The sequence below is a fragment of the Vitis riparia genome, chromosome 18, assembly GCF_004353265.1.
Source record: "Vitis riparia cultivar Riparia Gloire de Montpellier isolate 1030 chromosome 18, EGFV_Vit.rip_1.0, whole genome shotgun sequence".
Classification (NCBI taxonomy): domain Eukaryota; kingdom Viridiplantae; phylum Streptophyta; class Magnoliopsida; order Vitales; family Vitaceae; genus Vitis; species Vitis riparia.
Window position 1 is genome coordinate 23268326 of NC_048448.1, and position 13082 is coordinate 23281407.

The following is a 13082-nucleotide window of genomic DNA, read 5'->3' on the forward strand; positions in this document are numbered from 1 at the left end:
TTATATCTAAATACTAAGTGATTTGTTTTTAAAAACATTATTAATGAAAGTATTTTTGATGAAAGTGCTTTAAACATGATCACTTTTAAACGTGTTCTAAAATCTAAGGTTCATTGTTCCCATGGCAAGATTGATCAACATGTTGAGATGATTAAGTGTGAAAAATTATACAATCTGATAATCAGACTATTAGTGGTATTATTCATATGCTCATATCCGAAAGAAAAAGGGAATCTGATAAAGAAAATTATATGAGTAATATTCTACACGCAATGTACATGTTCAGTCTTTGTCCTTTTCACAATCACTGGATAGGATGGATTCAGATTTCATTGTCATAGAATTTTCCACTCCAATGTCGTCATGCTTCAATTGAAGCTCTTTCTTTGAACTGGATGACATTTCAAGTTTATTTTATCTCAGAAACTTAAAAGAACAAAAATATTAAACAAAAGGAAGATGGAAAATCTTGAGAAGGATATCAAAGCAGACGAATTGTGAAGTGACCCTTCATAGCACCATTTTCAACCCACTGCAACTTTTTGCATTTGCATACCAATTAAAAAAAGAAACAAAAACAAAGGGGGAGTCTTTGCAAAAAGTCCCACCACTCATCCTCCATGCTGTTCATCATCTTTCTCTTACAAAGTGAACAATAAAATATAAGTGGGGAGTCTTTTTAGCTAACAAGAAGACATGGGTAAGATCCAAAGCTGCATGTATGTTGTGTGTTTGCTGTGTTCTGCGACTCTTAACATACTTTTTGTGGGGAGATATGTGTATGTGAGTGGGAAGTGGGAGGTGGGTTGGAGCAGAAGGGCAGCAGAAGAAGCAGAAGCAGTGGCAGCAGTGTCATGCTCAGGCCATGGAAGAGCATACTTGGATGGTTTGGTTGTTGATGGAAGCCCTGTTTGTGAGTGCAACACCTGCTTTGGAGGCCCTGATTGCTCCCAATTTTCAGCTTCTTGTGTTGCAGATGTTGACAGGTATGTATACACAGATCTTTCTCAGACTGGGATTTTAGCTATCAGAGTTTTATAATTTAGTGATTGGATTGGTCCAATGTATTTTTAAGTCTATAAAACTTGGAAGTTCACCAAACATGGGGTTGATGATGATTCTTCTATTTCTTCAGCATTGGGTCCTGTGTGAAACCAGCATATTCATCAATATTATGGTGAAAACCTTAGGATTCAGCTTTCTATTTCCTCTTGGCTTTTATAATTCTATCATTCCAAATTAAATTGGTTGAATCTTAAATCTTTCATGAAGTTGGAACTTCAAACTGGTAAAGTGATGGTGAATGGTTCATGCATGACAGTGTCAAGGAAGAAGTAAAAAATCAGTAGAAGGTTGAATTCAAGTTTTTGTAGGTTATTTGATGAAAGAAAGAAAGATAAAAAAGGGAGAGAGTTTCCTGGAAATTGGCAGTTGGGCTATGAGAAAATCTCTTCTATGATTAAAATCCACAACTGGGAAAGAATCCGATTGTCCAAAATTATTTTAAAATTATTATTCTTATTTAGTCGTCTTTACTTGTGGAGGATGGATACTCAAGATCCCGTGACAAGCCAAGAGATTCCATCGAGTCTTTGATCCCATCCAAAGCCTCTGGATATCCATTCAAAGCTCGCCACGACCACCCACAAAGCCGCCCGTAAAGACCCCACATGACACTGACCCATAGATGTATTTGATTGGGTTGTCGGAAATAATAAATGATATGATGGTGTTTTGGACCCAACTGGTCAAAAAATTGACCAAACATTTGAATATCATATCATGTGTCTTTAAGCTCAAAACTTAAATAAAATGTAAAAATTAAGTCGGAAGATATTATCGTTCGTTAATCCTTAAAATAACGTTCGTTAATCCTTAAAATACCCTTAACCTTTGGGTAGTGAGTATAAATTTTAATTTTTTTATATATTTTTTCCCTTTTTTATTATCAATTAAGTATTGTTCATTTCTATTTTTTTTAAAGATATTAAATCTTTTTACTCTTATTATAAATAAAGATACATTTTTTTCATATAAAATTTAATAGATAATCAATAAATGAAATTTAATTCTTTTTATTATTTTCATATAAAAAATAGTTCTAAACAAGGTTTTCAATTTTTATTTTTAAAAATAGTTTTCATTTTTTAATTAAATGCTTTTCTTTTAAAAAAAATATAAAAAATATAAATCATATTACCCTTTTTTTAGAAAGTATTTTTTAAAATAGTTTTTGAATATAATTTTTTTTTATTTATAATTTAAAATAGAAAATAATACTGATTTTCAATTATTTATAAAAAAAAGTTTTAAAAAACAATGAAAAATTCAAATGGTTAAAATAAAATTATTATGGTTACATGAATAGTGGTGTAATAAAGACAAAAAAAGCTTATGTAAAAGGTCAATGAGTATTTTGGTTTTTTGATATCTTATATTCTTTCTATCAATTATGTAAATTATATGGACCAAATCTTAATTTTTGGGCCTAGTTAGGCCCAAAACACAATTGTCCCTTCATTTTTTAGAGTGTCGTATTAAATTTGTATCACATCCATTATTTTTTATATTTTTAAGTCATGTATGTAGAGTGTTGTATGGTAAAACTATAATATTCTTTATAAATTAATAAATATTTATTGGTTGATAAATTAATAAATTGGTTACTTATTAGTAAATAAAAAATCGTGTTAAAATAATAATTTCTCTTAATCCCAACAATATTATTTTATAGGCGCTTTATTCTGATTCCAAAAAAATTAGTTTAATTTCATAATACTTTAAAATTTAAATTAAATATATCATAAATACACGTCAATTGAAGGTTCCCAATTAAAATTTTAACTACAAAAATGCTGAATTCTTGACCCATAATTCCGTGGCACATAACTTGGACTAGGTACAAAGAAGACTAAAATAAATATGCAACAAAATGTGGTTAGCCTCAATCTTGAATAGTAAGCGATACAATAGTGTAGCACACCCACTATGTTAAGCTATTCTTGTCATAAATCATCTTCCTCTTTGCAATATTTTGCACTAAACTAGATCCGATATTAGGGTTTCGATCGACAACGTTGGTGCCCAAGAACAAGGGCAATTTAAGGCTAATTTTCTAGTCAATCCACAGAAATATCTTATCACTGGGTATGAATGAGAGCATTACCTTGTTTACTGATGTTAATAATATTTGATGATTCTCGACACTCTGCAGCGGCGATCCACTGTTCTTGGAGCCCTTTTGGATGCAGCATGCAGCAAGCAGTGCGCTATTAGTAGCAGGTTGGCATCGAATGAGCTATTCATTCCATGACCATTCCTTAATCTCAAAAGAACTAGAGGAGCTCATCCGCAAGCTACATGCTATTGTTGGAAATGCTAACACAACAGGCAGATTCATTGTTTTTGGGGCCGGCTCTATCCAGCTCCTCAATGCTGCAGTTCATGCCCTCTCACCCCATGATTCATCTGCTCCAGCTAAAGTTGTTGCCACAATCCCCTTTTACCCGGTTCGTCCTAGTGCCTGAACTTCATTCATATTCTATATATTCATGTGAACTTGAGGGTTCTAATTCTCATATTGCAGGTTTATAAATCACAAACAGACTTCTTTCGATCAGTGGACTTCCAGTTTGTAGGTGACACATCCTTGTGGAAGAACACTTCAGATACCACTTCCAATCTCATCGAGTTTGTGACTGCACCCAATAATCCTGATGGAAAGTTGAATAAGGCAGTTCTTCAAGGCCCTTCTGCTAAACCGATTTATGATCATGCCTACTATTGGCCGCATTTCACACCAATTCCAGCTCCTGCAGATGAAGACCTCATGATTTTTACCATTTCTAAGCTTACTGGTCATGCTGGGAGTAGATTCGGGTACCTAATAACCGTATATATGCATTATCACTCTACTTACACATAACTTAGAATTCATTTGACAATGATTTTAGGAAGCATTTCTAACCTTTTTAGTACATGAAAGGCTCTAAAGACTAGAAAGACTAAAAGTTGTCGTACCAACGGAAGCTTTAACGTAAACAACGTTAGTTCAAGAATACAAAGATAAAACACTTCACACAAAGGTATACAAAATTTTAACGTGGTTCAGTTAATCATGTCTCCATCTATGGATGAGAGAGAATATTTTTACTATACCATAGAAAACATTATAGAGAAGAGAACCAAACACAACTATTGAGTTTCTGAAATATTCTGTGTTTCCCCATTTCTTGTATTCACACCTGAATAACGAGTCCCCTCGCTCCATCAAGTATCTCTTATTATTTCTCATATCTCTATCCATGGTTTATACATGACTTTCCTACACCCATTTGCCACAAACTAAGGACATTGGCCACTAGAAAAAAGTGGTTACAATATTGTTGCTATTTTTGCAGGTGGGCATTGATAAAGGATAAGGATGTGTACGAGAAAATGTCAAATTATATGAGTTTGAACGTTGATGGTGTTTCCCGGGACACTCAGTTAAGAGCTTTGAAGCTTTTAAAAGTAGTGACTCGAGGGAGAGGAAGAGAAATATTCGAATTCGGTTACAAAACAATGAAAGACCGGTGGGAAAAATTGAACAGGGCCTTGCTGATGTCCAGACGTTTCTCTGTCCAGGAAAGTTCACCGCAATACTGCACTTTTTCTGGCAAAGTTAAGATACCTTCTCCAGGTGATTTCTCATTTTCATCAAGAATCAAAACCTTTTAATCATGTCTACTATTTAATTAAGTACTTGGAATCATACTGAATAATCTTGATGAGCTTAATTATCTGTCAATTACAAGATATTGAAATTTGCATGTGAACAATTCTGTACTCATGGCAGCTTATGCATGGCTGAAGTGCGAGAAAGAAGAAGATAAAGAGTGTTACAGAGTCCTGAAAAAGGCTGGCATCATGGGGCGTAATGGTACTTTGTTTAGTGCTAATAGTAGCTATGTTCGGCTCAGCCTCATCAAGACCCAAGATGACTATGATATATTGCTGCACCGAATCAATAAGTTAGTTGGTGAGGAAAATGGCGGTAAAAGTAGCATGCGAAGAATGAATCAACCGTCAGTTGATTTCAGCTGGTTGATCACATATTTCGGGCATCAGTTGGAGTATGTGTGACGTATTATCATCTTAAGTGGTCATGCCCCTGGATGACCACCCAAATTCTAGAGCTAATTAACATATAAGTATTTCCTTCCTTGTTGGTAGAATGTTCCTATATTGTTAGTTCTACCTTTGAATATGATGTGTGTACATATATGTACTTCAACAAATTGAAAGTTGTAAGTAGATTGAGACAGGTTACCTCTGGATTTTCTTTGCACTAAGAAGGCATTACAGGTGTAAGGGAGCGTAACGTCAATATATTGAAATTTGAGGATGCTATATTCAAGGATGAAAATATTAATAAAATAGAAAAATCAGTGACCGGATCTATATATATATATATATATATATATATGATGAAGTTGTTTTATTAAAGACAATAATGTATGTTTTTGTGTTGATAAAAAATAAGAATTTTGAAAGTGTCCACATAATACTAATATAGAGTAAATACTTTATTTCAATTACTTATATAATAACATTCAAATGGTTTGTGGTTCATTGACACTTCAGAATACTTCAGAATGAAAGAAAACCATCTTGATAGAGATAATATACTAGTACCTTCACATATAGTTTATATAATATTTACTATAATTATGAACATGCCATGAATAAGTCTCTTTGCGACTGCTCATTGTCTCTCAATGGATGGAAAACTTTGAGTTCACCCATATGTTATTTAAAATCTCTTTATATTTATATGGATTGTCACATTACATTTTGTAAGGATACAACCTTTAGAACTATGATACGATGTAACAATTTTTATTATTATTTATGATATCAGTTATTTTCCTATCGTGCTTGCATTATTTATTTGTTTTGAGTATTTATGCTTACATCACTTGTATTGTACATGACTTGAGTGAATTAGAATTTGTATAAAAGATTTAAGTTTTTAATTCCTTCCAAAGCAAAAGTAGTCATGGTTGGTTTATAGACTTTGATTGTAATGCACTACCTTCAAAATGGTGGAGAGATTTTTCGTAGTCATCAAGAAGGTTTTTCCATGATCAGTGTACTAGTGTGTGGTCATACATTGAACAATATCTATAGAGAGTCGTAATTGAAGGACTATTAGGTTGTCACAAATTTTCTAAACAACTATTAACACTACATTTTTGCTAAATTAATTACCAAATGCCTTGAATGCTTAATTACGTCATATGCTTGGTAATATTCTTTGTTAGAGATACCATGTTGATTGTATTATCATTGTCATTCTCAAAATAAACCAAGCCCAACTAATCAATTGAACTAATTTTATTTTGGATATAGTAACTAATTATATAGAAGCTAATTTAGGAAGAGCTAGTTATTTCTTATGAACTAACCTAGCAAAAGGAAAGAATGGTATATCAAGGTGGTATTAGATGAATCAGAAGACCAAGTGTCTAACACTTGGATCGTTAGATAATGTGTTGTAATAGCAACACATGTCTATTATTAGAGACTTGGATATTCTCTTTCTAGTTTGCAATGGTTATTTGGTGATAAGGGTAGGTTAGCTTTGACAAACTACTCTTAAGACTGTTATGAACACCAGTATTCATATGATCTTAAAGATCTTACCATTTTCCTTCGGGGTGGCTAAGGGGATTTTCAAAGATTATAGGGTGTTTATATGAAAGTCAAAGATTCTTCAAGTTTTTTTGTTAAGAAGAAGAAGAACAACACCAAATAAGAAAAGTTTAAGAGAAGAAATAAGAGAGCAAGCTCAAGGGCAAGTGATTCATTTGTAACATTTTAGGACACTAGAAAATGAATACCCAATTTACTTAAAGGAAAAAGGAAAGTATACATTTGTGGACCCCGCATTTCGGCTCAATGCGTTTCCCACTCGATGACGAAACTCGATTTTTAGTTTGAAATTTTGATTTTTATTGATTCTTTGAAAATGACTTGGAGTCGCCACTTATTTTTGTTTTATTTTTAAAGGGTAAACAAAATAAGAAAGAAAAACCCTAAGTGTGACTCCTTATTTTGGAAAAGATGGTCTACGAAAAACCGGATCGGGTTCGGGGGTCAGGTTACTTATCGGGAAGGTACGGTAAAGACCGTAGCACCCCTCTAAGTCCCTAAAGTCGGGTCTCTACTAATAAAATGAAGCAATCATGGCAATCAACGAGAGTCAATGGATACCCACCTAAATCATGCACAATATGAGAATCAAAACACGCAATATGGATTGACTAGGGTGAAAGTGGATGTGTACCTCGGCCATGAGCCACACTGCGCTATCAAGAAATAGAATTAGTGCACAATTGGTGAATACAAAATATAGCTCATGCATATCGGAGCGCAAAACGAAGCTCAAGCAAAATACATTAAGCACAACAGTTGACAAATCGAAAAAGATCGAACATAGGGCCCCACCAAAGCCCAATTTATTACTCATAAACTAGTCTCACAAATTCCGTGTTTTAGGATTAAGAAGAATTCGCTATTGCCTATGTAAAATCAAGAAGAACAGAAGATTATTTAGGAATCGAAATGGAATTAAAACTATTCGAGTGAAAATTGGATTTTTGGAGCTTATGGGAAAATTGAATTTTTGGGAATTAAATTTAAAAGATTAGAGCTTCGATAATTAAAATAAAATTTGCCAGAGAAAATAAAATAAAAAAATGAACTTTAGGGAATTAAACTACGAGGGTATGGATTTTGAAAATTGAATTTGTAATAATAATAATAACAAAGAATGAACTTCGGGAAATTGAACTGCGAGAATATAGATTTTTAATAATAATAAGAAGAAATGGACTTTAAGAAATTAAACGGCTAGAGTATAGATTTTTAATAATAATAATAATAATAATAATGATAATAACAATAAATGATAATAATAATATGGATAAACGAAAGGGATTAAAGAAGGCTTTGGAATTATAAGGGCCTAAGGTGATAACAATGACGGTAATAATAATAAGGACAATTACAATAACAATAAGGTTTTGAAATAATAATAATAATAATAATAATAACAAGATTTTGAAAGTCGAATTGATGATAACAATAATAATAATGAGATTTTAAAAGTTAAATTAATAATAATAACAATAAGGTTTTGAGGGTTTGAATTAATAACAACGATAATAATAATAATAATAATAATAAGATTTTGAAAAGAGGAATTAATAATAATAATAATAATAATAATAATAAGATCAATGATAAGATTTTAAAATGTTGGATTAATAAAAAAAAGAATGAGATTTTGAAAGGGGAATTAATAATAATAAATAATACTAAGATTAATGATGAGATTTTAAAAGGTTGGATTAATGATAAAAATAAGAATAAGATTTCGGAGGTGGAATTAATAATAATAAATAATAATAAGATTAATGATGAGATTTTAAAAGGTTGGATTGATGAAAATAAGAGTGAGATTTTGAAAGGGGAATTAATAATAATAAATAATAATAAGATTAATGATGAGATTTTAAAAGGTTGGATTAATAATAATAACAATAATATTTTGAAGGTGTGAATTAATAATAATAATAATAATAAGATTGGGAGAGTTTGAAATAATAAAAATGATAATAATAATAACAATAATAGTAATAATAATAACAATTGATAATAATGGTAGCAATAGCAATAATAATAACTAATAATGATGATGTCCGTTAATAATAATAGTAATAATAATAATATTCGTTAATAATAATAAGGATAATAATGTCTGTTAATAATAGTAATAATAATAATCTGTTAATAATAATAATATCCGTTAACAATAATAATGATAATAATAATAATAGTGATAAAAATAAAAATTGAACAAATAATAATAATGACAATGATAATAATAATAATAAGATTCGAAGAAATTGAACAAATACTAATAATGACGATGATAATAATAATAATAAGATTCGAAACAAATTGAACAAATACTGATAATGACAATAGTAACAATAACAATAACGGTAATAATGATAATAATTGATAATGATAATGGCAAATTAATATTGATGATATCCGTTAATAATAATAGTAATAATTATATTATCTGTTAATAATAATAATAATAATAATACGTTAATTATAATAATGATAATAATTTAAAAGTTGGATTAATAATAATAATAATAGTAATATTTTAACAGTAATAAGATTTTGAGAGTTCGGGTTAATAATAACAATAAGAATAATAATAAGAATATTTTAATTGAATAAATAATAATAATAATAATCGTAATACTTTAAAAGTTAAATTGATAACAATAATAATAGTAAGATTTTTAAAAGTCGAGTCGATAATAATAATAATAATATATTAATGATAAGATTTTAAAAGGTTGGATTAATAATAAAAATATGCAATAAGATTTTGAAAGTGGAATTAATAATAATAATAAGATTAATAAGAACAATGATAATGACAATAATAATAATAGTAACAGTGATAACCAATAATAATAACAATAATAATAACAATAATAGAAATGATAATAATGATAATAATAATAGCAATAATGATAACTAATAAAGATAATATCCGCTAATAATAATTATAATAATAATGATATCCGCCAACAATAATAATAATGATGTTCGTTAATTATAATAATATCAATAACAATAATAATGCTTTAGAAATCGAGTTAATAATAATGATAATGATATTAAATTACTAGAATATGGATTTTGAAAGTGAAATTAACAAGGATAGTAATAATAATGATAAGTTTTTGAAAAGATGAATTAGCAATAATAATAATAATATTCTAAAAGTTGGGTTAATAAAAATAATAACAAGAACTAATGTAATAATAACAACAAGGATAAAAAAAAAGTCTTAAATGGGCTTGAGTTCTCTCTCCCTCATGGACCCAATCTACAAGCCCAGGCCCATGTCAACTCATTGAAATAACTGGGCTCCAAGAAACAAGCCCAAAATACCATGGGCAATCCAAAGGAGGAATTGGATCATGAGTTTGGGCTTGGCTCTAAAAGCAAGCCCAAGTCCAAGGCTAGCATGGGGTCCAGGGGGGGTCGTCTTCTTCACCAGCTTGCCCCGCCTGGCTGCAACTCCGTCTCGCCCACTCTTCGCGGCGGCAGCGGCGCGTGGCTGCGTGGTGACACGGCAAACGGCGGCGACTGAGGAAGCGGCGGCGGCGACTGAGGGAGCGGCAGGCTGTCCGCGACGAGCCTTCCCGGCGCGCTCGCGGGGGCTCCCGCGTCTGGCTGTTGTCGACGGCGACCTTGGGATTCCGGCCAGCAACCTCGGAGTTGAGCCGACCAGCGGCGACGAGGAGACCACTGGGATCGCGTAGGCAAGAAGATGTTTGACAGGAAATGGAAGTGAGAGAAGAGGTGGTGGTGGGGGCTTGTGACGTGAGAGACCCATGAGATCCCAAAGAATGGACAATGAGGTGCACCAATGGAGCATGAGGATGAAGGCATGCATGGGAACTGGAACAAGGAACATGAGAATGACAACGGCCATACATGAACGGAGATGGGTACCAAATAGAAAATAAAAAAATAAAAAAAATAAAAAAAACGAGAACAGAGCATAGCATGCATACAGACGGGTTCAACCCAAAACCAAACCTGTGGCCATTGATATCCACAGCAAACAACGAAATATCATGTGTATACCTTCAAATGGTGAAGTGGGCAATGAGAAAGGGAAACTTACCACACCTGAGGAAGCTCCTTCTACCTGGTCTCCCTCCTTTCTTTTTCTTTTTCTTCCACCAAAATCCTCTCCTTCTCGTTCCCGTGCCGCCCTCTGGATCCCCCTTTTTCTCCTCCTTTTTGATTTCCAGAGAGAAAAAAATCCTCCCGAGAAGAGCCCCCCTAACTCTCCTTTTCTTCCCCTTTTTGTTCTCTGCTCTGCCACTCTTCCAGCTGCTGTTCCCCTGCGAAAGCCCAAAAAAAAAATCCGAAAAGATCTTCTTTCCCACTGACAGCTTCTCCTCCAAGCTGTCTCTCTCTGGCCGCCAGCAGCAGCTCATTTCCCATCCTATGGCCGCCAAAAGCAGCCCCTGTTTTTTCAGGTGGGCAGAAAATTTTTAATAATGGGAAATGCCAGCTTTCCGTTTCTGGGGGGGTCTACAAATATGCCCCTCTTCGGAAGAGTTCACGAGTGTAAAGAACATGAACACTGGAGTGAAAAGCAAGTGTGAATAGTGAGTGTAATGAAGCGAACTCTAGCGAAGAACTAAGGAGACCCCCATATGAGTACTAGTGAAACACGAACTCGCTCAGACCAACAAACAAACACAAAGGCTCTAAACCTGAGGGAAAACGATGTCTCAAAATGTCCCTAAAACCAGACTGAGGACCTAGGCTTCTTCTAAGACGTCTCCAAAAGTGACTCGAAAGACCATATCAAGGATGAGTAGCAGTCGAACCACTCTAGAAGTACGGGAAAGAATGCATCTAAAGGAGACTGTCCTACGTGAACCACATGAAAGCATCAAGTGTAGGGTGCTCAATAACATGACAGAAATACGTATCGTGGACTCGAAGGATCGTGTCATGAGCAATGAGGAGGGAAATCTGAAGAACCATGACGAATAGGCGATAAGCACAAGGTAACCAGGTGAGGAAAAAATGAGAGTAAGTGTGATACCATGAAAGCCAGAGTGGGCAATGTCAGTGAATGTGAATACTGGGGAACTGAACTGTGACTCGGAATGATACAAAGGAGGAGAAGTGACTCCAATCATCAATAACACGGAGAGATGGTGACTCAAGGTGCCTAAACGGATATGTACAATGGCTATGAATGCCAAACTAAAGAAAGATGTTGGCATCGAATGCATGAATGAGCATGAAAAATGGCTTTGAACGCCGCAACTAAAAAAACAGCGACTCAAAATACATGAATGAGTACAAAAAAAAAAAAAAAAAAAAAAAAAACGGCTCTGTACGCCAAAATAAAGAAGAATGGTGACGCCTCTGGATGTCGAACGAAATATAGCCATGATGACTTTGAGTGTCGAACTGAAGAAGGAAGATGGCTCTGAACGCCAAATTGGAAGGAGGTGGTGGCTCTGAACGCCAAAGCTGAGAGATGATAATGGCTCGGGACACCAAACGAAAAAATGCTGATGGCTTTGAATGCCAAGACTAAGAAGAGAGAGTGGCCCTAAACGCCAAATGGAAAATACTGATGGCTCTGAATGCCGAAACTGAGGAGTGGTGACGACTTTGAACACCGAGACTGAGAAGAAATAGTGGCTCTGAACACCAAAACTGAGAAGTGGTGATGGCTCTGAATACCAAAACTAAGAATAGTGATGGCTATGAATGCCAAAACTGAGGAGTGGTGGTGGCTCTGAACGCCAAACTGAATAGTGATAAAGGCTCTGAACGCCAAATTGAAAATAGTGGTGGCTTTGAACGCCAAAACTGAATAGTGATGATGGCTCCGAACGCCGAAACCGAGAAAATAATAGCCCTGGAAGCCAAATCAAAAAGCCAACTTCAAACACTAAACTAAAGGAATAATGGCTCTGGAAGCCAAACCAAAAAAACTAACTCTAAAAGCTAAACTAGAAAACAACAGCTCCAGAAGCCCAAACCAAAAAGCTAACTCTAAAAGCTAAACTAGAAAGTAACAGCTCTGGAAGCCTAAACAAGACGACAATAACGGTTCTGGAAGCCTAAACAAGACGACAGAAATGGCTCTGGAAGCCTAAACAAGATGACAGAAATGGCTCTGGAAGCCTAAACAAGATGACAGAAATGGCTCTGGAAGCCTAAACAAGACGACAGTAATGGCTTTGGAAGCCTAAATGAGATGACAGAAATGGCTCTGGAAGCCTAAACAAGATGACAGAAATGGCTCTGGAAGCCTAAACAAGATGACAGAAATGGCTCTGGAAGCCTAAATGAGATGACAGAAATGGCTCTGGAAGCCTAAACAAGATGACAGAAATGGCTCTGGAAGCCTAAATGAGATGACAGAAATGGCTCTGGAAGCCTAAACAAGATGACAG

At 33.9% G+C, this 13082-nt stretch overlaps 1 protein-coding gene across 1 annotated transcript; it reads left to right on the plus strand.

Moving 5' to 3' along the window:
- Window positions 1-89: 89 nt before the first annotated feature.
- LOC117905612 (tryptophan aminotransferase-related protein 3-like) lies at window positions 90-5391 on the plus strand. The gene is made up of 5 exons (XM_034818495.1): window positions 90-986; window positions 3215-3509; window positions 3587-3879; window positions 4401-4681; window positions 4838-5391. The coding sequence occupies exons 1-5, from the start codon at window positions 697-699 to the stop codon at window positions 5122-5124; spliced, it is 1446 nt and encodes a 481-aa protein (XP_034674386.1). The 5' UTR covers window positions 90-696; the 3' UTR covers window positions 5125-5391.
- Window positions 5392-13082: the final 7691 nt, after the last annotated feature.

What these genes read in the sequence shown, in the direction of transcription:
- LOC117905612 (XM_034818495.1), top strand. Translation starts at nt 697, where the DNA reads ATGGGTAAGATCCAAAGCTGCATGTATGTTGTGTGTTTGCTGTGTTCT. An exon ending in TGTGTTGCAGATGTTGACAG is followed by an intron (nt 987 to 3,214) that starts GTATGTATACAC and finishes GACACTCTGCAG; the next exon opens with CGGCGATCCACTGTTCTTGG. An exon ending in CATGCTGGGAGTAGATTCGG is followed by an intron (nt 3,880 to 4,400) that starts GTACCTAATAAC and finishes CTATTTTTGCAG; the next exon opens with GTGGGCATTGATAAAGGATA.